We start from the raw sequence: 25832 nt of genomic DNA, 5'->3' as shown, positions 1-25832 counted from the left end.
ACAAACATCAATAACCTTTCTATACCCAGCAGTCAACACAAAACACATTTTTAAAGGAAGTTATCCTTTATAATGACACCATTTTATAACTGACCTACCAGAGCACACAGCTTCTATGTAGCTTTTATCGTTAAAGACAATGAAAAACACGACTCTAATCATGTAACTCCAAGAACTAACATTTCAAATATCTCACTGATAAGGGCATCAAGAACAAAAAGCACTTACTACAGAGCTTTTGTCTACCCATTGAAAGTTAAAAGAGCAGGTCATGAGTACTTACCTCCACCATACATGACAGCAAACGTGATGGAAGATAACCATGACACTTCGCTGGTGCTGGCTTTAAATATTTCTTCAATTTCTTTGTAAAATACAGTAATAGATTTGCCAAAAGCACAAGAGAAGCCAATGGAAATGAAAGCTCCAACAACCACTGCCCACCCCCAGCCTCCATCTGGGGGCGTGTATCCAACTGGACCTCCGTTTGATGGTGGCATTGTAAGTAAAGATGAATTCTAAAATGCAGTTCAAATCCAAATATCTAAAGGGTATGAAATTAAAATAGTACATAACAAGTAGGTCAATAACAAAGCACTCCCATAAAATCCCTTACATTTATTACATAAATAAATAAAGGCATATAGCAATTTTCTAAATAAAAGGTCATTTCAAGCATTAGATTCTCATTTAACGGGCTGGAAAGTTAGCTCAGTAAAGTTGGGTTTTCATCTAGCTGCTTAGATTTAAGGTATTCTTTTACTAATATGTGACTAGAAAGATTCCTAAACGATGGCTGACCAATACTGTTTAAACCTGCAAAATGAACCCTGAGGGACTTCCCTGGTGGCGCAGTGGTTAAGACTCCATGCTCCCAATGCAGGAGGCCTAGGTTCAATCCCTGGTCAGGGAGCTAGATCCCACATGCATGCTACAACTAAGGAGCCCGCCTGCCGCAACTGACAGGGCGCAACCAAATAAATAAATAAATAAAATATTAAAAAAAAAATGAACCCTGATATCAGAGACTAGTAGTTTTAAACCAAAGATTTCCCCTTTTCTTCTTAAGCCCCAGCATTAGTGAAAAACATAGTTAGAAAAAGAAATACAATGTGATTATGAATTACTAGCAGGTGGGAGAAGTTGAGAGCTAAAAGGTTTACCAGTCTACTTTAGAGAAATTAAGTTCTCCTTTGATTTACTTAAACCAGCTTCTATTTTATGTCAAAATAAACCTTCCAACAATATGTTATCATACTTATTCTGGCCACCCTAACATTACCTGGAATGATGTAGTACAGTATTAATACTGTACAGGTCAACAATGACAATTTCATATTTTACTATTCCTTACTCTTTAATACAAATTCTATCTTCCTATCCATAGAAATCAACTTTTAAATAGCTCACCTTCTAACTAATCTAAACACTTCAAATATAATTTAGAAAGTGATCCTGTAGTGATTTAAAAAGAACAACTCTTAGGAAGAATTCTGCTTAAGAAGCTAAAAGAGTAGATTTTTTAAATAAAACTTTTATAGAAGTAAAGTTTCTAAAAGCTTTATAAAATTATAAAATTCCCAGGGTTTGCACAACTTTTTTTTTTAATTATTTATTTTTATTTATTTATTTATTTATTTACTTTTATGCACAACTTTTGTTAGACTTATTCCAAGGTAGCTTTTATTACTCTTGTAGATGGTAATTTTAAAAAAATCATTTTCTGTTATTTGCTGGTTTATAAAGACACAATTGATATGCTTAAATAATAGCTTTACTGAGATATAATTCACATATCATAAAATTCACCCTTTTAAAGTTTGTATTTCAGTGGTTTTCAGTATATTCACAAAACTGTACAACTATCATCACTAATATCAGAATATTTTCATCACCCCAGAAAGAAACCCTGTACCCATTGGCAATTAGTTTTATTCCTGAATATTATTTTTGATGATATGGTAATTTGAACTGTTTTCTTAATTTTATTTTTGGATTTTTCATTGCTCGTGTCTAGAAATACAATTGATTTTTGTATGTTAATTTTGCAGCCTGCAAATTTGCTGAACTCATTTATCAGTTCTAATAGACTTATGTATATATATGTATATATGAGTGTAGATTCCTTAGGATCTTCTATTTACAAAATCATGTCATCTGTGATAGTTTTACATCTTCCTTTCATTGCCTAATTTCCTTGGATAAAACCTCCAGTGCATGTGGTGAAAGTGGACATCCTTGTCTTATTTCTGACCTTACAGGGAAGTTTTCAGTATTTTACCATTAAGTATGATGTTACCTGTGGGTTTTTATAGATGCCCTTTATTAAGTTTGAGAAGCTTCCTTCTATTCCTAGTTGTTGAGTATTTTTATCGCGAAGGATATTGGATTGTAGCAAATTGTTATGTGTCTATGAAGATGATCTCGTGGTTTGGGGCCTTTATTCTATTAATATGGTATGGTTTGACTGATTTTTATATGTTGAACCATTTATGAATTCCTTCACTCCTGAGGTAAGTCCCAATTTGTCATGATATATAACCCATTTTATGTTGTTGGACTCTGTTTGCTCATATTCTGTTGAGGATTTTTACGTCCATATTTACCAGGGATAATGGTTTGCAGTTTTCTTCTCTTGTGATGTCTGTCTGGTTTTGGGTAATACTGGCTTCAAAGAACAAGCTGGGAAGTGTTCCCTCCTCTTGCTTTTTGGAAGAGCTTGTAAAAGAGTGGTGTTAGTTCTTTAAATATTTCATAGAATTCACCAGTGAAGCCATCTGGGCTTCAGGTTTTCTTTGTGGGTAGTTTTTTGATGATTATGTCAATCTTTTTACTTGCTATAGGTATATTCAGCTTGTCTATATCTTCTTGAGTCATTTGATAGTTTGTGCCTTTCTAGAAATGTGTTCATTTCATTTAGGTTATCTAATTTGTTGGTCTGCAATTGTTCAGAGTATTCCTTTGTAATCCCTTTTTATTTTTACAAGGTTAGTAGTGATACAGAAGAGTTTAACCAACAGTACTATTAGAGGGAACAGGCCCCACAAAATTGACTTCACTTCTAACACCAATTGCAAATTTAGGCACTGGGGGTCAGGGGGTGCGGAGTGGGGTGGTTTCTAAAACAGTTTTGGCAATTCAACAGGACTCACAGAATTCACTGAAAGCTATTATAGTCACGATTTATTACAGGGAAAGGACACAGGTTGAAATCAGCCACAGGAAGAGATGCACAGGGCAGAGTTTAGGAGAGGTTCAAGTGTGGAGCTTTTGATCATACTCTTTCCATGGAGTCATGGATAGCATTACCTTCTCCCACTTACAATGTGTGAAAATATAGAGTACCACCAACCGGGGAAACTCACCTAAGCTTTTGGTGTCTAGAATTTAGTAGGGCTTGATCACATACTGCTCACGTGAGTGCTGGCCTTTAGTCTCCAGCCCTTACTAGAGCCCTTACCAGGGGCTAATACTTTATCTTTCAGAGATTGGAAATAAGACAATATAGCTAAAGGGCCCAGCAAACAAAGACACTCCTATCAGGCAGGACTCTTCAGAGACCTAGAGATCATATTCCAGTAGCCAAGGACAAAGGCCAAACCTCTCTATTGGTAAGGTTAATTCTTCACTATACATAATGTATCCTCTTCCAGTTCTGATTTTAGTAATTTGAGTTCTCTCTTTTCTTGGTTAGTCTAAAGTTTGTCAATTTTACTGATTTTTTCAAAGAACCAAACTTTTGGTTTTATTGATTTTCTTTATTTTTTTGTACTTTCTAGTTCATTTATTTCTGTTCTAATCTTCATTATTTCCTTCCCTGTATTAACTTTGCATTTAATTTACCCTTTTTTTCTTGTTTCTTATGGTAAAAGTTTCAGTTATTTATTTTTTTTAGAGACTTCTTCCCAACAGGATGGAAATTAAATTAAATTAAATTTTATTTTAACTTATTTACTTTTGGTTGTGCTGGGTCTTCGTTGCTGCGCGTGGGCCTTCTCTAGTTGCATCGAGCAGGGGCTACTCTTCATTGTGGTGCATGGGCTTCTCATTGTGGTGGCTCCTCTTGTTGCAGAGCATGGGCTGTAGGCATGCGGGCTTCAGTAGTTGTGGCATGTGTGCTCAGTAGTTGTGGCACGCAGGCTCTAGAGAGCAGGCTCAGTAGTTGTAGCACACAGGCTTAGCTGCTCCGCAGCATGTGGGATCTTCCCGGACCAGGGATCAAACTTGTGTCCCCTGCATTGGCAGGTGGATTCTTAACCACTGTGCTGCCAAAGAAGTCCCAAAAGTTTCAGTTATTGATTTGAGATTTTTTTCTTTTTAAATATAGATGTATACAGCTATAAATTTCCTGCTAGTCACTGTTTCAGCTGTATTACAGAAATTTTGGTATTTTGTAATTTGTTTTCATTCATCTCAATGTGTTTTCTAATTTCCTTTATAATTTATTCTTTGAACCATTGGTTATTTAGGAATGTGTTGTTAATTTCCACATATTTGCTCATTTGCCAAATTTTCTTTTGTTGTTCATTTCTGATTTTATTTCATTATGATCAGAGAACATACTCAGTCCTTTCAAATGTACTGAGACTTGTTTTATGGCCTAATAGATGGTCTATCCTGGAAAATGTTCCATGTGTACTTGAGAAGAATGTGTATTCTGTTGTTGATGGGTAAAATGTTCTACAGATGTTTGTTAGATTTATTTGGTTTATACTTGGTACATACTTGGTTGTTCAAGTCTTCTATTTCCTGGTTGATTTTCTGCCTAATTATTTTATTGAAGTTCTGTCGAAATCTTCAAGTATTGTTATTGAATTGTCTATTTCTCTATTTCCATCAGTTTTGGCTTCATCTATTTTGGGGCTCTGTGGTTAGGTGTATATATGTTTATAATAGTTATGTCTTCATAATGGATTGAACTTTTATCATTATAAAATGTCTTTGTGTCTAAAAACAATTTTGTCTTAAAGTCTATTTTGCCTAGGTTTCTTTGGTTACTGTCTGCATGGCATATTATTTTTTCATCTGTATACTCTAAAACAATTTGTGTCTTTGAATCTATAATGTGCCTCTTGTAGACAGCATAGGGTTGGATCCAATTTGCCAATCACTGCTTTTTGATTGAAGTGCTTAATCTATTTAGATTTAATTTAATTACTGATAAGGTAGGACTTAGGTCTGCTGTTTTACTATTTGTTTTCTCTGTCTTATGTCTTTTTTGTTTTTCTTTTCCTCCATCACTGCCTTCTTTTATGTTAAATAGATATTTTTGGTGTGCCCCTTTAATTACCTCGCTGTTTCTTTTACTATGTTTTTTGTTATTTTCTTAGTGGTTGTCCTGTGGATTACGATTAACATCTTAACTTAAAACAGTCTAGTATAGTTTAATACCAATTTAATTGCAATAGTAAAACTTTGCTCCTGTACAGTTTCCTCCTTCACACTATTGTCTTACAAATTACATCTTTATACACTATAAGCCCATTAAAAATTGTATAATTATTGCTTTTAAATCGGGTAGAAGGGGAAAAAAATGTTTACAAAGAAAAAAATACATTCATACTGTCTTATTGTATATTTACCTATGTAGTTACCTTTACTGGTGTTCTTTATTTTTTTCCATGTGGATTCAAGTTACTGTGTAGTGTCCTTTCAATTCAGCCCGAAGGACACTCTTTGGTATTTCTTGTAGGGAATGCCTGCTGGCAACAAATTCTCTCAGTTTTTATCTGGGAATGTCTTAATTTCCCTTTCATTTTGAAGGATAATTTTGCTGGATATAGAATTCTGGGTTGACAGTCTTTCTTTCAACACTTTGGGTATTTTGTCCCATTGCTTTCTGGCTTCTATGGTCTCTAAAGAAAAATCAGCTGTTACTCTTATTGAGTATACTTCGTTTGTGATGAGTTGCTTCTCTCTTGTTGCTTTCAAGATTCTCTCTTTGTCTTTGTCTCTGAAGTTCTATTTATTTTTCATTCATTTTTCTTTTTTCCCTTAGATTTGATAACCTCAATTGACCTATATTCAGGTTTACTGATTCTTCTGCCAGCTCAAGTCTGCTTTTGAGCCCCTCTTACAAATTTTTCATTCAGTTATTGTACTTTTCAGCTCCAGAATTTCTATTTGGCTCTTCTTTTTTGTAATAACTATCTCTTATAAATATTCTCTATTTGGTGAGGCATTGTTCTCATAATTTCTTTTAGTTCTTTAGACATAGTTTTCTTTAATTCTTTGAAAAAATTTATAATACCTAAATTAAAGCCTCTGTCTAGTAAGTCCAATGTCTAGGCTTCCTTGGGGATAGTTTCATTAAATGACTTTTCTGTGTATAGACCATACTTTCCAGTTTCTTTGTGCATCACATATTTTTTTGTTTTTGTTTTTTTTGTTGTTGTTGAAAACTGGACATTTAAAATAATATGATGTGGCTGCACCCCAATGTTCATTGCAGCACTATTTACAATAGCCAGGACATGGAAGCAACCTAAATGTCCATCAACAGAAGAATGGATAAAGATGTGGTACATATATGCAATGGAATATTACTCAGCCATAAGAAGGAACGAAATTGGGTCATTTGTAGAGACGTGGATGGACCTAGAGACTGTCATACAGAGTAAGTCAGAAGAGAAAAACAAATATCATATATTAACACGTATATGTGGAATATAGAAAAATGGTATAGATGATCTTATTTGCAAAACAGAAATAGAGACACAGAAGCAGAGAACAAATGTATGGACACCAAGGGAGGAAGCAGGGGTGGGATGAATTGGGAGATTGGGATTGACATATGTACCCTATTGAAACTATGTATAAAATAGGTAACTCATGAGAACCTACTGTATAGCTCAGGGAACTCTACTCAGTGCTCCGTGGTGACCTAAAAGGGAAGGAAATCCAAAAAGGAGCGGATATATGTATACGTATAGCTGATTCACTTTGCTGTACAGTAGAAACTAACACAACATTGTAAAGCAACTATACTCCAATAAAAATTAATTTAAAAATATAAAATAATACCATGTGGCAACTGTGGAAATCAGATTCCCTCCCCAGGGCTAGTTGTTATTGCTATTGGTTGTTCATGTTGATACTACTCCTATTGCCTTTTGTTTGTTTAATGAATTTCCTAAATAAATTCTGTGAAGTTTGTATTTTTTGTCATATGTGGCTATTGAAATCTTGCTTGGTTAGCTTAGTGATCAGCCAATGATTAGACAAAAATTTCCTTAAAATGCCTTGAATCAGTATATCTCCCAGGCTTCACCAAAGGGTATTATGTGTATGTTTAGGCATGCTTTCAATTCTCCAGCAGGCAGCTTACACTTCTGCCTTAGCTTTCAATTCCTGCTTGTATAGAGCTTCAAGTTCAGTCAGAGGAGAGAGATTCAGGCCTTCTCAGGTATTTCCTGAGCATGGGCAGAGTGTGCACATGTGCATGACCTTCTAGCATCCTGGGAATATGTCAGAGCTTTTCAAAGCCCTCTATGGACATCTCACTTCCCAGTTTTTGCTTTGAAGTGTTTGGTCAGCTTTTTGTTTGCCCCAATTGTTTTTCCAACTCAGGCAGCTGAGATTTGAAATAATTGCCCCTGATTGTTTTCAACAAATGTCCTGGGGAGAAAGCTGTTTGCACTGAGCAAGCTCTGAATCAGGTCAAAGAAAGACAAGCCCTGTGAGTGGGGGTTTCGAGGAAACTGTCAGACATGTTGAATAATGATAATTCTCTAAGAATGAGGTTTTTTGAAGATTCCAAACAATTCTGCCCCCACCAGTGGTTACTACACTGCTGATTTTCATGGCTACTATTATTGTAAGGTTTTTTGTTTCAATTCTACTAGATTTGGGGAGATGAGAACTGGAATAGATCATGTTAAAACACCACAAATCAGACTTCCCTGGTGACACAGTGGTTAAGAATCCACCTGCCAATGCAGCGGACATGGGTTCGAGCCCTGGTCCAGGAAGATCCCACATGCTATGGGGCAACTAAGACCGTGCACCACAACTACTGAGCCTGCGCTCTATAGAGTCCTTGAGCCACAACTACTGAGCCCACATGCCTAGAGCCCATGCTCTGCAACAAAAAGTAGCCCCCGCTCACCGCAACTAGAGAAAGCCCGTGTGCAGCAACAAAGACCCAATGCAGCCAAAAATAAAATATAAATTAATTAATTAAAAAAAAAACCACCACAAATCTTCCTGTTCTGAGATTCAGCTGTTTCTTGAATATATTCTCTTTGGATTATTGCAAGCCTCTGGTTAATTTTGAGTTTTGAAAAGTTGATTTTTTTTTTTTTTGCCAATGTTCTTATTGCTCTTATGAAAGAGCAGAATTTCAGAGGACCTTACCCCACCATCCCAGAAGTACCACTACAATTGATTTTTGTATACAGTAGTCCCCCTTTTTCTGCAGTTTTGCTTTCTGCAGTTTCAGTTACCCATGGTCAACTGTGGTCTGAAAATATTAAGTGGAAAATTCCAGAAATAAACAATTGATAAGTTTTAAATTGCATGCTGTGCTGAGAAGCATGATAAATCTCACACCATCCCACTCCTGCCTGCCTGGGACGTGCATCATTCCTGTGCCAGCGTATCCACGTTGTATATGCTACCAGCTCATTAGTCACTTAGTAGTTGTCTCAGTTTTCAGATAGATTTTCATGGTATCGCAGTGCTTGTGCTGAAATAACCCTCATCTTACTTAATAAGTAAAATAATGTATATAGTGTTTCATCATCAAGAAAAGTATTTACTCCAGAGTTTGGCAGATACATTATCAGATTTAGAAAGTTTTATTCCTAGTTCATTAAGAATTTATTTTAAATTCATTGACCATTGAATTCAGGTTTTGTTTTTTGTTTTTTTTTTCATAATACCTTCACAAGGCATTTCTTCTTTCATCTGTACAAGTAGTGAGTAACATTTATAGATCTTTTAAATATTAAACCACCCTTGAATTCCTACGAATTCAAGGATGAATTCATCCTTGAAGAATATGCCCAACTTTGTCACAATATACATCTTTTTAATACATTTCTAAGTTAAATTTGTTAATATTTTGTTTGGATTTTTTGAAATGTGTCCATAAAGTATTTGGAAATATAATTTTCCCTTCTCATATTGTCCTTCTCTGATTTCAATATCAGTTTTTTAAAATTAATTAATTAATTTATTTAATTTTTTTGGCTGTGTTGGGTCTTCGTTGCTGCATGCAGGCTTTCTCTAGATGCGGTGAGCGAGGGCTGCTCTTCGCTGTGGTGCACGGGTTTCTCACGCGGTGGCTTCTCTTGTTGCGGAGCATGTGCTCTAGGCGCACGGGCTTCAATAGCTGTGGCACACAGGCTCAGTAGTTGTGGCTCGAGAGCTCTAGAGTGCAGGCTCAGTAGTTGTGGCACATGGACTTAGCTGCTACGCGGCATGTGGGATCTTCCCACACCAGGGCTTGAACCCATGTCCCCTGCATTGGCAGGCAGATTCTTAACCACTGCGCCACCAGGGAAGTCCCTCAATATCAGTTTTACATTAGAGTCATAAAGTGAGTTAGGAGATGTTCTCTTTTTTCCTCCTCTCAAGGAGAGATTATATAAGACTAGAATGATCTAGTCTTTGTAAGTTTGGTAGAATTTACTGGTAATACTATTTGGGCACTTTATTTTCTTTTTGGAAGATTTCATATCACCTCCTTCAATTTTCTTAACAATTATAGGTTTATCCATTCCTTCTATTGCATTTTGAGTCTGTCTTTTTAGGGTATTTTTCTATAGCTTTTTCCATTTTGTCAAAGTTTTCAAATTACTGGCATAGAATTTTTATATTTTAATCTCTTTATGAGTATAGGTATATCCTCTTTATCATTGATATTTGTGCCTTCTTTTTCCCCCTTTAATCTCAGGAATTTATCTATCTTATAAGTTTTCTTCAAAGAACATTTTCACAAGAACCTCTCTGTCCTGAACAGATTTTTCCTCCAATTGCAGGGCTTGGCCCTATACTTGTGCTAGTATTTTTAGTTATATCACCCCCTAGATGTTTCTTAATTGTTGAATATATTGTTCAGTGTTTAATATATTGGACCCTTAAAGCTGTCCATTTATCTTTATTTCAAAAATCTGAACATATGGCCAGCATATACTTGATTGATGGTAAAATTTAAATGTTAATAGCATACCCATAAAAAAGAACATTCTCAGTTTTATCTATATTTTATTATACTTTCCCCTTATTTCATTGATTTCTGTTACTATTTTTTATCATCATTTTATTCCTACATATTTGGAATTTATTCTATTCCTTTTCAAACATAAGATGGCTACTTAGCTGATTAATTTTTAGCCCTAATTTTTTTCTAATATGAGCATTTAAGACTACAAATTTCCCTCTATTTATCACCTTTACTGCATTCTATGTAGTTTTATATACAGTATTTTTACTATTGTTTGCTCCAAGTGTTTTAAAAATTTCCACTGTGCCTTCCATTTTGACCCAGAGTTATTCAGGGGTTTTTAGCTCTCCAAAGGAAATCTTTTGTTTAACTTTAGTGACTTATACTTAACAACACTGTGGTAAGATGACAAGGTTGGTACAATTCAATTTTTTGATATTTTATAAGACTGGCATTTATGGGCTGGTATATTAATTTTTGAAAATATTTCATGTATGCTTGAAAAGAATATACATTTTCTAGTTGTTGGGTTGAATTATTTATTTGTTCAATCAAACTTTTGTTTTTTCAAATCTTCTAAATCTTTACTAGTTTTCTATTTTCTCCTTCATCTATCAATAATTGAAGAGAAGTATGTTGAAATCTCCTAATGACGATGTGTTTCTCAATTTTTCCATGTCGTTCTTTTGGTAATGCTTATGAACTTAGGTGGTTGATCTTAATCTCTGAGAAACTTGAAGGCCTAAACTGAGGGCACTTTCTTCCAGAAAAAAAAATTGCATCTCCCAGAAGCTAGGAATGCTATGGACCTGGATGATTTTAGCCAGGATTCCTGGCTTAATGTGGGAGCTAAGGTTAGTTTTCCTTTGCTGCTGATCCCAGGCTTACCTCCCAATTACTAGCCCAAGTATGCAAGGCACAGCACAAAGTAAATTCAATTCAAATATCTGAGTGACAACTTTAGTTTACTAAAAGCAATAAAAACTGAAATATGTTTCCTGCTCCCAAAGAATTTATAATTTAGTGGCAGATAATGGAAGCTATTACCATTATAGATACTATTTTTTAATTATCTATTTTGTGCTAGATACTTTCACCAGGCTTATATGACAAGCTTCTTGTGTCCTTGCCTGGACATTAATTTCTTCATTCATTGTTCAAATTGTTGAAAGTGCACTCTCAAGTTATTTCTTTTGTATCTTCTCTCTGGATTGTCTTCCTTTCTTGCAGGCCATTCACTCCTTTTCAGTTTGATTCAGTTATTCCATTTCTTCTGCCTATTTTATGTTAATCAGGTTGGCAAGTGACCAAAAACTTAACTCAATCTGACTTGACCAAAAAGAAAATGTTTTTGGCTCATGTAACCAAGAAATCTAAGGCAGTGATTCTGGCTTTAGGCACAGCCTGATCCAAGGACCAAATGATCTGGTCAGGGATATTTCCCTATTTATGGTTCTACTTTCTTCTGTGTTGATTTCACTTTCAAGCAGGTCCTCAACTCATTGAGGCAAGAAGATTGCCAGTAACTCCAAGCCTACATACTTTCCATAAGATCCCAGCTTCGTTCCAGGCAACAGAATTCCTAGAATGTTCACTTTGGCAACATAATTAGCTTTAAGTAAATACTTGGTCTGGTCAGGTCTAATCACTGTGTGAGCCTTGACTGGCTGGATCTATTTCATATGCCTAATTCTGAAGCCTGGGGTCCAGTCACAGAACAGATAGAATGGAAAGCCAGAGTTTTTAAATGCTACAAAGGCCTATATAATTTATCCTAACTTCACCTCCTACCTTTGTCCCTCCTGGCTTATACCACTCCAGCTATACTGGCCTTCTTACTATCTTTAAGGACGTCAATCACAGTTGCCCTTCAGGGTTTCTGAATTTACGTTTATCACTGCCTAGAATTTTGTTAACCCAGATATCACTTCAATGAAATCTTTGTTCAAATGTTCCCATATCAGGGAGCCTTTTCTGGACCATCCTAGATCAATCCTAGATCAACCTCCCACTTCCCACTCCTTACCTTGCTTTGTTTTTCTCCATGGTACCTATCTAAAAGAATATATAAAATAACAGTAAATACTCATATGGTGCTTTCTATGCAGCAGGCATTAGATTAAGCACTTTACTTGATTAATTTAATGCTCTAACAACCCTATGAAGTAAGTACTATTACTATTCCCAATTTAGAGTTGAGCAAACTGAGAACGGAAAGGTTAAGTAACTTATTCAGGACATGGCAGAGCTGGGATTCAAACGTAATCAGAATGGCTCCCAAGTTTGTGCTTTTAACTACTAGACCACATTACCTTTTATTGTTGTCAGTCTCTCCACACCAAAAAATAAGCTGCATGAAAACAGGGACTTTTTATAGTGATATATCTCTAGCCCTTTGGCATGTAATAATAGATACTCAACAAATATTTGATGAACAAATAAAAGGGGATGCCGATATAGCCAGAAGGGAAAATGGATCCTTAAACATGTACTACACACAAGCTGCCCTAAATTAACAATGCAAACTGAGAGCTTATCTGTTCCAGTGGTTTCCTTATCATCTATGTGATGACTCAATCGCATAGTTCCAGCTAGCCAGTCCAGAATCTGGGGGTCAACCTTCTCTCATTTGCCCTCATGTCCCATATCTAATCAATCTGAATAGCTCTGTATTTGTCCTCCTCTCCACCCTCACAGCCACTGTACCTTAGATCAGGTCACCAATCTCCCATGGGTTAATGCAATAGCCTCCTAACTGGTTTCCCTACTTTCCACCTTTTGGTCTCCCTTTTTCATTCTCCACACTGTAGTCCAAGTGATCTTCTGAAAGTAAAGCCTGGTCATTTTGCTCTTTTTCTTAAAATTCTTCTATGGCTCCAGATATATCACCCTCAGAATAATTTATCAAAGCATTCAAAACCTGTTCTAATCTCACCATTTTTGCCTCTTCAACTTTATCTCCTCCTGATTTCCATCATACACTACGCCCCAGGCTTAACGGAGTACTTGAACTTCTTCAAAGTGCCATCCTCTCTCATCCTCTGCCTTTTGCACGTTTCTGTTCCTTGTGCCTAGGTCTGGCTCTCCCATCACTTGGTTAACTGCTATTTGTCTTTCAGATCTCATTTCTCCTGAACTGCCAGGGGCAGGCTTGTCATCTCTGCTATGTGGACCCATAGAACCCCAGTCTTACTTCTATCATAACACCTACATTGTAGTATAATTTGTTTGCCCGGCTCTCCCATTAAACTGTGTATGCTCTTGTGAACAGACACCATATCTATTGTGTTCAATGATATACTTCCATTATCTAGAATAGGTTCTGGCAGATACCAGGCAAATATATTATTTGGAAAATTAAATGAAGCCCCATTTAATTGGTGAAGATGTGCCTAAAGTTGTTAAACAATACAGCCCATATCCAAATTCAAGTGAGTCTAGTTCCAAAACACATGTACTTTAATGTACAGACCCTCTTTAAAAGAGGAAAGATAAAAATTCTTCTGGATCGCTGGGTTGATAAAATTATTTTATTTGTAATGTTACTTACATATGTACATATTAGATATAGTAATACTAAACAAAAGCACTACAAACATTAATTTATAATTATATAATTGTAATTTATAATTAATTATAAATTAATGCTGTGATCAGATTAGTGCTGTCATAGTGAATATGCTTATCCTATTATATACTTTTTCTCTATTTAAACTAATATTGAATTTGTTTTTACATAGTTTAGAGTATGCCATAAAATCATCTGGTCTACATTTGTATAAACCTATCATTTAAATATTAAGTATTCATCCATATTCTTCACTAGCCTGCATCATTAAATCCATACTATTTGGTACCTGTATTAATTTTAATCAAATACAAATGCAAAGTACTTTCCTTTTAAAACAATGGTCATCCATAATATCCAGAAAATACTTTATCTATTTTAGATTGTCATTTTAAAACAAATACAAGATATAAAAAATTCTCCTACAGAACTAGTTATCCCTAACAATATATGCACATGAACACAAATATCTAAGACATATTTTATAATCTCATTTAAACAAATACACACACACATACACACACACACACACACACACACACACACACACACACACACACACACACACACCCCAAGGCAATGCCACCACAAAAAGCAGGAGCCTGGGCAAACTTTTCAGACTCCTCCTTTTCCTCCAGAAGGATCTGAGACTTCTTCAACAATGTTCCTTAAGAGACTCTGGCCTTGTTCCAAACTTCCCCAGGGTCTCCTGGTCAGATAAACAGGACTGGGATATGACCAGGGCCAGCAAGTTCCACTAGGATAGTTCTGTTTACCGGAGCTCAGACACAATCAGATTGTTTCAAGTCCTTTAAAGTGATTTGGCATAAATAGCCCAGATAACTCCTCCTAACATTTACAACTTTCTAAGTAGCTGCTTAAGCCCAGAAATTGATGGAATCAAATCAGAACATGAAAGCACCATTATTCTATGGCCTGGTAGCAATTACAGATTCATCTCCTTCAGAGATTTCCATTTATTTTGACTATTCATCAGAATGGGTAAGATTATACCATGAAATTATTAGAAATACAATTTTCCACCCATTCCCATTCACCGACGGAGACAAACAAGGATAAGTGAAAGTCCTCAAGTGAGTATAGGACATATAGTACATTTCACCTGCAGAAGAGATATGATTGATGTAAGAGCCATTTCAAAGTTTCCCCAATGCCACCGGGCCCTCATCTCCCAAAGCATGATTCATCCTTGGTAAAGGTCTCTGTTGGTCCTGGTTGGTTCTGACGCAGGAATTTGGTCCCTAGCGTAGTTTCTGCTTTTGCTCTGGAAAATACTGTCACATCCCATAGTGTCCTTTGCCTGGGGTCTTTTAGATAGAGCTACCAAATTAATTCTCTTCCACAACTACAGGCTTTTTATAAGAATCACACTTGGTGTAAGAAAGAAAAAAAAATCAAGCAAAATTCTTTGCTGATATAACGTCCTGAATTATACCATTATACCCTCTCTTAATCTCTTAGATTTACTTTGAAAGGAACTAAGTGTGTGTACAAGTGACTCCCAAACCTGTGATCTTCAACAATTTTGCCCCAAAATGAACTCTGGAAACTGTACTTCCTTACACATTGACTATTAAACTGTATAAGTTTGATAGTTGCAAATATGTGATTTCTGGCATATTATATATTGTGTTATATGTGCATTAAATATATCGTTGTCAAAACCTTGGCACTTCGGCTCATTCAGTTTACGGAAAATGGCCACTATATAACTGGCCAGTCCTCACTATCAGAAAAGGTGTGACCTCACTTGAATTTGAAAGGGAATAGAATATGCCACCCCAAAATATGCCATTTGGCATATTGTTTATTTTGAATTAAAGTAACTTAAGAAACAGCCAGTACAAGATGGACACCCTGACCTCCTTTGTCCCCGATAGCAGGAAATAAATCTCCCATTCGAAAGTTACTCTCCCAGTATCAGGAGAATAGCAGGCATCCTTATTATCAGAGATAGTGAGTTTAGGGCCGAGAAGGCTATATAAACAAACCTTGTTACTTCTTCACTAATATGCCACCCAAGCCCAAATGCTTTGTCTTGTCAATTCTTCACAAATGTATTGTTTCCTTGTCTAAAAGGTATAAAAGTTTCCTGCTTAGGTTACTTCTTTGAGTGTCATATTTTTTTTCAATAAATTTATTTATTTAGCTTTTTTATTTTTGACTGCATTGGGTCTTTGTTGCTGCACACAGGCTTTCTCTAGTTGCTCCAAGTGGGAGCTACTCTTCGTTGTGGTGGATTCTCTTGTTGTGGAGCACAGGCTCTAGGCACGCAGGCTTCATTAGTTGTGGCACGTGGGCTCAGTAGCTGTGGCTCGCAGGATCTAGAGCACAGGCTCAGTAGTTGTGGTGCACGGGCTTAGCTGCTCCACGGCATGTGGGATCTTCCTGGACCAGGGGTCGAACCCATGTCCCCTGCATTGGGAGGCAGATTCTTAACCACTGCGCCACCAGGGAAGTCTCAAGTGTTATATTTTTATGGGCTCGCATATGTACGAAATTAAATGTTTTTCTGCTGTTAATCTGCCTTATGTCAATTTAATTATTATTTAATTATTAGACCAACCACAGAGCTTAGAAGGTAAGAAGGGAAAAGTTTTTCTTCCCTACAAATTCAAAGCAGTGAGTTGAAAAACATTCCTATTACCACCTATTCCTGTCTCCTTCAAAATTCTCTCTCTGGAGCTATGCATTCTGGGTTTTTCCCTTTGTTTGGATTGTTCCCCAAAGATTTTTATAGTATGGAACAGCACACCAGAGTAAGAACAGGGATGAGTGAGGTAGTCTTTCTTTTGTAAAGAAGAAGGGAATAGATAAACAAGGACTTACTGTATAGCATAGGGAACTAAATTCAGTATCTTGTAATAAGCTATAATGGAAAAGAATCTGAAAAAGTATATATATATATATATATATATATATATACACACACACACACACACACACACACACACACACACACATACACACAGTATATGAATCACTTTGCTATAGACCTGAAACACAATATTGAAAATCAACTATACTTCAATAAGAAATTTTTTTTAAATGATGGAGAAGGGGATTTGCATGAAATGAGTCAGTTAAAGAAGTCCTGAGGCATCCAGTCTCATCTTAGGAGAGTTCATTCTAAATTCAGGGTACATATGAAGCTGAGGATTTGCAAAATAATTCCATACCACCACTTGAAAATGAAGATTACCTGTCCCAGAGCATTTCACCTACGTATGCTGAAGGTAGGATAATAAAAATATCTCCAAGATTTCTAAAATTTCCATTTGAGTTAATAGAAGCTGCAACATCTCAGTTCAAAGGAAACAATCTGGGTTCTGAGGTTAAATAGAAATGCTCCATGGCATGAATTTCACAAATTTTTTTCTGAATTAAGAGTAAAAAAAACATTAAAGGTTAATTAATCTCAGAATATTTACACTTAAATTTACATACATACTCTGTGATAGTAGAGCTGTTTGATGCAGTAAGGTTCAGTTGGAACAGCTAATATAATACTTATTGAATGTGATTAAACTTTGAGCTTAGTTGCCGGTTATGGTTTCTCACAATTTCTTTTATTTATTTATTTGTTTGTTTATTTATATATTTTTGGACATGCCTCTTGGCTTATGGGATCTCAGTTCCCCAACCAGGGATTGAACCTGGGCCACAGCAGTGAAAGCACCGAGTCCTAACCACTAGACCACCAGGGAACTCCCACAATTTGCTTTTTAAGGTCACAATTTTTGGTCACCAAGAACTGTTTCATCAGTTTTAATAATAACAGTCTTATATTAAAAACTTTATTCCACAGTATCAAAATTAAATTTAAAACTGCAGTGTCTTCAGGAAGAAAAAGATTCAGAGAGAAGAAGAAAGGAAATAAAATACGAGCATTCAAAAGAAAAATTATGGATAAAAAAATTCAAAACCCATCGGTGGACTCAACACAATTCTGCCAAATTACCAAATTCCTGTCTTTGTTATTTGAAATTTTTTATTTTGGCATGATTTCTAAATACCAATTTTCTTCACATTTTAGAAAGGACATAAAAATCTGAGGTAATAGTGAAGAAAGGGAAGTTAGAGACTGTGTCCTTTGAAGTCCTTTACACTATACAGGAGAGTTTTGCTCAGTAGAATTCCAGATTATAATCTAGACTATAAGCTATAAACATTGTTTTCTGCAATCCAAAGTAGACTCTCCAAAACCTAAATACACTATTTTTATTTATTAATATATGACTGATTTTATCCCAGGGTTTGAAGCACAAATGTTACTGACTACTTTAAAATAATAAATAAACAGGTATGGAGTTAGGGTTATGGTCATCTACATTACTCCTTTTGAATAGAAATGCTAGTATACCACTGCTGGTATCTACTTCACACCTAGTTCTTTGAGGCCAAGTTGGGAAAATAAGTAGTCACAAGGAGGAAGACAGCAGAGAAAGTTGTTCCTCCTTTTCTTGAAAAAAAAAAAAAGTATGACTTGAACTGCTCACTGAAATATTTAACACTATAATCAGCTTCATAATTTTTAATAGTTTTATAGTTGGTTTTATGTAAAAGTATCTCTAGGTTTTTATGAATAAAGACTAGAATTTTACCTCTATGCTTTACTCATCATTCTTAAAGTTTTCATCCCAATGCTTGCTTCAGCAGCATACATACTAACATTGGAATGATACAGAGAAGATTAGCATGGCCCCGGCACAAGGATGACACACAAATTCATGAAACGTTCCATATTTTTGTGGGATAGGAGGGTGGGAGGGAGAAGCAAGAGGGAGGCGATATGGGGGTATATGTATACGTATAGCTGATTCACTTTGTTATAAAGCAGAAACTAACACACCATTGTAAAGTAATTATACTCCAATAAAGATGTTAAAAAAATTTTTTTTCATCCCAAATTCAAGACAATTACATTTGTCTCCTTTTAGTTCTTTCCTGTATACATAATTGTGTAATGTCCATCATGAGTCTGAACATCATTATTACTACTACATCTGAGCCCACTACTTCAAAGAAGTAACAAAGTTGTTTTTGTAAAGTACCTGATAATCCACAAAAGACTAATAAATTAAGTATTGTTTGTCTAACATAAGCATTACTTACACTAAGCACAGATAAATAGTTATTTGCAAAGTTGTTTTTGTTTTGCGGTACTCAGGCCTCTCACTGTTGCGGCCTCTCCCGTTGCGGAGCACAGGCTCCGGATGCGCAGGCCTAGCGGCCATGGCTCACGGGCCTATCTGCTCCGCGGCATGTGGGGTTTTCCTGGGCCAGGGCACGAACCCGTGTCCCCTGCATCGGCAGGTGTACTCTCAACCACTGTGCCACCAGGGAAGCCCTGCAAAGTTGTTTTAAAGGGCATTTCTGGACACTAAAAAATTATCAAAAATGAAATTTTGTTATCTCAAAATACAATTATAGGTTAAACTTAAGTCTTTAAATGCTGACGATGTAAGTCCTAGAATATACTGTCAGTAAAACAAAAATCACTTTATAATACACTTAAAATAATTTCAACAATCTACTTCACTTTCCTAAAAAAATACAGTCAATTGTTAATCTGCTCCCCTTAGGGGGCTGTTTTCTATATGAAAAATGACAAACATCAGCAAGGTGCAATCACAACAGAGTGAGGTAAAATTGTGCATTTCTAATTTGCATCTTAAATCTGAATCATCAACCTCTAGAGGGGTTACTGGCAATTGGCATGACAAAGGCCTACACCTTAGAGGGAATTACTGAAGACAAGGTTTGGGGCTAATTTAAATAATGTAACTGATATTACTGGATCCACAAGAAGAGAGAATTCCATGGGTCACAGTAATTAGCCAAAAAGTTGCTCAAGACACACTGTTCCATTTAACTATGCATATGGGAACTTCAAAGACAGCTACTACCTTAGAAACTTACAATAGAGGAGAGAAAGTAAGCAAAAATAATACAAGTGTAAAGATTCACATAATACAAAAATTACAGTGGAGGGCTTCCCTGGTGGCGCAGTGGTTGAGAGTCTGCCTGCAGATGCAGGGGACACGGGTTCGTGCCCCGATCCAGGAAGATCCCACATGCCGCGGAGCGGCTAGGCCCGTGAGCCATGGCCGCTGAGCCTGCGCATCCGGAGCCTGTGCTCCACAACGGGAGAGGCCACAATAGTGAGAGGCCCGCGTACCGCAAAATAAAAAAAATACAGTGGAGGGACTTCCCTGGTGGTCCAGTGGGTAAGACTCCATGCTCCCAATGCAGGGGCCCCGGGTTTGATCCCTGGCTGGGGAACTAGATCCCACATCCACGCCGCAAGTAAGAAGTCTGCATGCCACAACTAAGAGTCCACATGCTGCAACTAAAAGATTCCATGTGCCACAACTAAGACCTGGCACAGCCTAAATAAATAAATATTTTTAAAAAATACAATGGAGACAAGGGATAGGTAGGATTTCAGGAGAAAATGGAATTTCTGTGGACAAAGTCACGGAGAATCAAGAATGGGGTAGAACTCAGGATGAGTCAAAGGAAGAGGTAAAAAAGTTTAAAAGAGTTTAAAGATTAGAAGGTTACAGGTGGCCCTGTGCCCAACTTTTCATAGGCTGGGAAGCAAAGCTTGAGAAACTTGATGTTGTCTTGGGCAGAGTGCGTATAGCAACAGATCAAAGAAAAAGAGGAAGAAAACGTGCTCTCAGCTGCCGGGGGATCTCGCTGAGTTGCTTTTGTCTTGTGGGCTTCTGTTGGGATTGGTGTTTCCTCCCGGAGGACGGCTGCGTGTGCTTTGAGGAGGCTCACTCCCTGCCAGATGGGTGATGGAAGTCTAAACATGAGGAAGGATCTTGGTGCTCTGGTCGGGTGTCAGGCCTGAACCTCTGAGATGGGAGAGCCAAGTTCAGGACATTGGACCACCAGAGACCTCCCGGCCCCACATAATATCAACTGGCGAGAGCTCTCAGAGATCTCCATCTCAACACTAAGACCCAGCTCCACTCAACAACCAGCAACCTCCAGTGCTGGACACCCCATGACAAACAAATAGCAAGACAGGAACACAACCCTACCCATTAGCAGAGAGGCTGCCTAAAATCATAATAAGGTCACAGACACCCCAAAACACACCACCAGACGCAGCCCTGCCCAAATGAAAGAAAAGATTCTGCCTCATCCACCAGAACACAGGCACCAGTCCCCTCCACCAGGAAGCCTACACAACCCACTGAACCAACCTTACCCACTGGGAGCAGACACCAAAAACAACAGGGAACTGTGAACCTGCAGCCTGCAAAAAGGAGACCCCAAACACAGTAAGTTAAGCAAAATGAGAAGACAGAAAAACACACAGCAGATGAAGGAGCAAGGTAAAACCCACCCGACCAAACAAATGAAGAGGAAATACACAGTCTATCTGAAAAAGAATTCAGTTATGATAGTAAAGATGACCCAAAATTTTGGAGACAGAATGGAGAAAATACAAGAAACGTTTAACAAGAACCTAGAAGAACTAAAGAGCAAACAAACAATGAAGAATAACACAATAAATGAAATTTAAAATTCTCTAGAAGGAATCAATAGCAGAATAACTGAGGCAGAAGAACAGATAAGTGACCTGCAAGATAAAATAGTGGAAATAATTACTGCAGAGCAGAATAAAGAAAAAAGAATGAAAAGAATTGAGGACAGTCTCAGAGACCTCTGGGACAACATTAAACGCACCAACATTTGAATTATAGGGGTCCCAGAAGAAGAGAAAAAGAAAGGGACTGAGAAAATATTTGAAGAGATTATAGTTGAAAACTTCCCTAATATGGGAAAGGAAATAATCAAGTCCAGGAAGCACAGAGAGTCCCATACAGGATAAATCCAAGGAGAAATACGCCAAGACACATATTAATCAAACTCTCAAAAATTAAATACAAAGAAAAAATATTAAAAGCAGCAAGGGAAAAGCAACAAATAACATACAAGGGAATCCCCATAATGTTAACAGCTGATCTTTCAGCAGAAACTCTGCAAGCCAGAAGGGAGTGGCAGGACATATTTAAAGTGCTGAAAGGGTAAAACCTACAACCAAGATTACTCTACCCAGCAAGGGTCTCATTAAGAGTCGATGGAGAAATTAAAACCTTTACAGACAAGCAAAAACTAAGAGAATTCAGCACCACCAAACCAGATTTACAACGAATGCTAAAGGTACTTCTCTAAGTGAGAAACACAAGAGAAGGAAAAGACCTACAATAACAAGCCCAAAACAATTAAGAAAATGGTAATAGGAACATACATATCGATAACTACCTTGAATGTAAATGGATTAAATGCTCCAACCAAAAGACATAGACTGGCTGAATGGATACAAAAACAGGATCCATATATATGCTGTCTACAAGAGACCCACTTCAGACCTAGGGACACATACAGACTGAAAGTGAGGGGATGGAAAAAGATATTCCATGCAAATGGAAATCAAAAGAAAGCTGGAGTAGCAATTCTCATATCAGACAAAATAGACTTTAAAATAAAGACTATTACAAGAGACAAAGAAGGACACTACATAATGATCAAGGGATCAATCCAAGAAGAAAATACAACAATTGTAAATATTTATGCACCCAACATAGGAGCACCTCAATACATAAAGCAAATGCTAACAGCCATAAAAGGGGAAATTGACAGTAACACAGTAATAGTAGGGGACTTTAACACCCCACTTTCACCAATGGACAGATCATCCAAAATGAAAATAAATAAGAAAACACAAGCTTTAAATGACACATTAAACGATATGGACTTAATTGATATTTATAGGACATTTCATCCAAAAACAACAGAACTCAAGTGCTCATGGAACATTCTCCAGGATACATCATATCTTGGGTCACAAATCAAGCCTTGGTAAACTTAAGAAAACTGAAATCGTATCAAGTATCTTTTCCGACTACTACTACTAGCTATAAGACTAGATATCAATTACAGGAATAAAAACTGTAAGAAATACAACACAAGGAGGCTAAACAATACACTACTAAATAACCAAGAGATCACTGAAGAAATCAAAAAGGCAATCAAAAAATACCTAGAAACAAATGACAATGAAAACACGATGACCCAAAACCTATGGGATGCGGCAAAAGCAGTTCTAAGAGGGAAGTTTATAGCAATACAGTCCTAGCTCAAGAAACCAGAAAAATCTCAAATAAACAACCTAAACTTACACCTACACCTAAAGCAATTAGAGGAAGAAGAACAAAAAAAAACCAAAGTTAGCAGAAGGAAAGAAATCATAAAGATCAGATCAGAAATAAATGAAAAAGAAATGAAGGAAACGATAGCAAAGATCAGTAAAGCTAAAAGTTGGTTCTTTGAAAAGATAAACAAAATTGATAAACCATTAGCCAGACTCATCAAGAAAAAAAGGGAGAAAACTCAAATCAACAGAAGTAGAAATGAAAAAGGAGAAGTAACAACTGACACTGCAGAAATACAAGGGATGATGAGAGATTACTACAAGCAACTATATGCCTATAAAATGGACAACCTGGAGGAAATGGACAAATTCTTAGAAAAGCACAACCTTCCAAGACTGAACCAGGAAGAAATAGAAAATATAAACAGACCAATCAAAAGCACTGAAATTGAGACTGTGATTAAAAATCTTCCAACAAACAAAAGCCCAGGACCAGGTGGCTTCACAAGCAAATTCTATCAAACATTTAGAGAAGAGCTAACACCTATCATTCTCAAACTCTTCCAAAATATAGCAGAGGGAGGAACACTCCCAAACTCATTCTACAAGGCCACCATCACCCTGACACCAAAACCAGACAAGGATGTCACAAAAAAGAAAACTACAGGGCCAATATCACTGATGAACATAGATGCAAAACTCTTCAACAACATACTAGCAAACAGGGCTTCCCTGGTGGCGCAGTGGTTGGGAGTCTGCCTGCCGATGCAGGGGACGCGGGTTTGCGCACCGGTCTGGGAGGATTCCGCATGCTGCGGAGCGGCTGGGTCCGTGGGCCATGGCCGCTGGGTCTGCATGTCCGGAGCCTGTGCTCTGCGATGGGAGGGGCCACAGTGGTGAGAGGCCCGTGTACCGCAAAAAAAAAAAAAAAATACTAGCAAACAGAATCCAGCAGCACATTAAAAGGATCATACATCATGACGAAGTGGGTTTTGTCCCAGGAATGCAAGGATTCTTCAACATATGTAAATCAATCAATGTGATACACCATATTAACAAATTGAAGGAGAAAAACCATATAAGCATCTCAATAGATGCAGAAAAAGCTTTTGACAAAATTCAACACCGACTTATGATAAAAAAAAAACCTCCAGGGCTTCCCTGGTGGCGCAGTGGTTGAGAGTCCGCCTGCCGATGCAGGGGACACGGGTTCGTGCCCCGGTCCGGGAGGATCCCACATGCCGTGGAGCGGCTGGGCCCGTGAGCCATGGCCGCTGAGCCTGCACATCCTGAGCCTGTGCTCCGCAACGGGAGAGGCCACAGCAGTGAAAGGCCCGCATACCGCAAAAAAAAAAAAAAAAAAACCTCCAGAAAGTAGGCATAAAGGGAACTTACCTCAACATAATAAAGGCCATATATGACAAACACACAGCCAACATCATTCTCAATGGTGAAAAACTGAAACCATTTCCACTAAGATCAGGAACAAGACAAGGTTGCCTACTCTCATCAATATTATTCAACATAGTTTTGGAAGTTTTAGCCACAGCAATCAGAGATGAAAAAGAAATAATAGGAATCCAAATCAGAAAAGAAGAAGTATAATTGTCACTGTTTGCAGATGATACGATACTATACACAGAGAATCCTAAAGATGCTACCAGAAAAATAGTAGAGCTAATCAATGAATTTGGAAAAGTAGCAGGATACAAAATTAATGCACAGAAATCTCTTGCATTCTTATACACTAATGATGAAAAATCTGAAAGAGAAATTAAGGAAACACTCCCATTTACCACTGCAACAAAAAGAATAAAATACCTAGGGATAATCCTACCTAAGGAGACAAAAGACCTGTAGGCAGAAGACTATAAGACAGTGATGAATTAAAGACGATACAAACAGATGGAGAGATATACTATGTTCTTGGATTGGAAGAATCAACATTGTGAAAATGACTATATTACCCAAAGCAATCTACAGATTCAGTGCAATCCCTATCAAACTACCAATGGCATTTTTCACAGAACTAGAACAAAAGATTTCACAATTTGTATGGAAACACAAAAGACAAAATAGCCAAAGCAATCTTGAGAAAGAAAAACAGAGCTGAAGGAATCAGGATCCCTGACTTCAGACTATCCTACAAAGCTACAGTAATCAAGACAGTATGGTACTGGCACAAAAACAGAAATATAGACCAATGGAACAGGATAGAAAGCCCAGAGATAAACCCACACACATATGGTCACCTTATCTTTGATAAAGGAGGCAAGGATATACAATGGAGAAAAGACAGCCTCTTCAATAAGTGGTGCTGGGAAAACTGGACAGCTACATATAAAAGAATGAAATTAGAATACTCCCTAACACCATACACAAAAATAAACTCAAAATAGATTAAAGACCTAAATATAAAGCCAGACACTATCAAACTCTTAGAGGAAAACATAGGCAGAACACTCTATGACAAAAATCACAGCAAGATCCTTTTTGACCCACCTCCTAGAGAAATGGAAATAAAAACAAAAATAAACAAATGGGACCTAATGAAACTTCAAAGCTTTTGCATAGCAAAGGAAACCATAAACAAGACGAAGGGACAACCCTCAGAATGGGAGAAAATATTTGCAAACGAATCAATGGACAAAGGAATAATCTCCAAAATTTACAGGCAGCTCATGCAGCTCAATATCAAAAAAACAAACAACCCAATCCAAAAATAAGCAGAAGACCTAAATACACATTTCTCCAAAGAAGATATACAGATGGCCAACAAACACGTGAAAGGATGCTCAACATCACTAATTATTAGAGAAATGCAAATCAAAACTACAATGAGGTATCACCTCACACAGGTCAGAATGGCCATCATCAAAAAAATCTACAAACAATAAATG

The 25832-nt window shown here is 37.0% G+C and overlaps 1 protein-coding gene and 1 non-coding gene across 3 annotated transcripts in view; one reads left to right on the top strand and one right to left on the bottom strand.

Annotated features, from left to right (window-relative positions):
* Positions 1-25832, bottom strand: part of LOC101327843 (monocarboxylate transporter 1-like) — a 38955-nt gene that overhangs the window by 11563 nt on the left and 1560 nt on the right. The window contains exons 2-3 of one of the 2 annotated variants that reach the window (XM_033861735.2): positions 16960-17135; positions 284-544 (exon numbers count right to left, since the gene is read on the bottom strand). In XM_033861735.2, the coding sequence (XP_033717626.1) occupies positions 284-500 (217 nt within the window). In that variant the 5' untranslated portion in view covers positions 501-544; positions 16960-17135. The remainder of the gene's footprint in view (positions 1-283; positions 545-16959; positions 17136-25832) is intronic. The other variant, XM_033861729.2, reaches the window with a different exon arrangement.
* LOC117309668 (U6 spliceosomal RNA) lies at positions 18401-18507 on the top strand. The gene has a single exon (XR_004523976.1). It is a non-coding gene; the product is annotated as a U6 spliceosomal RNA (small nuclear RNA).

The sequence above is a fragment of the Tursiops truncatus genome, chromosome 1 (genome assembly GCF_011762595.2).
Source record: "Tursiops truncatus isolate mTurTru1 chromosome 1, mTurTru1.mat.Y, whole genome shotgun sequence".
In the NCBI taxonomy this organism is placed as follows: domain Eukaryota; kingdom Metazoa; phylum Chordata; class Mammalia; order Artiodactyla; family Delphinidae; genus Tursiops; species Tursiops truncatus.
Note: the sequence above shows the minus strand (reverse complement) of the source record. Positions and strands in the feature narration are given on the sequence as shown.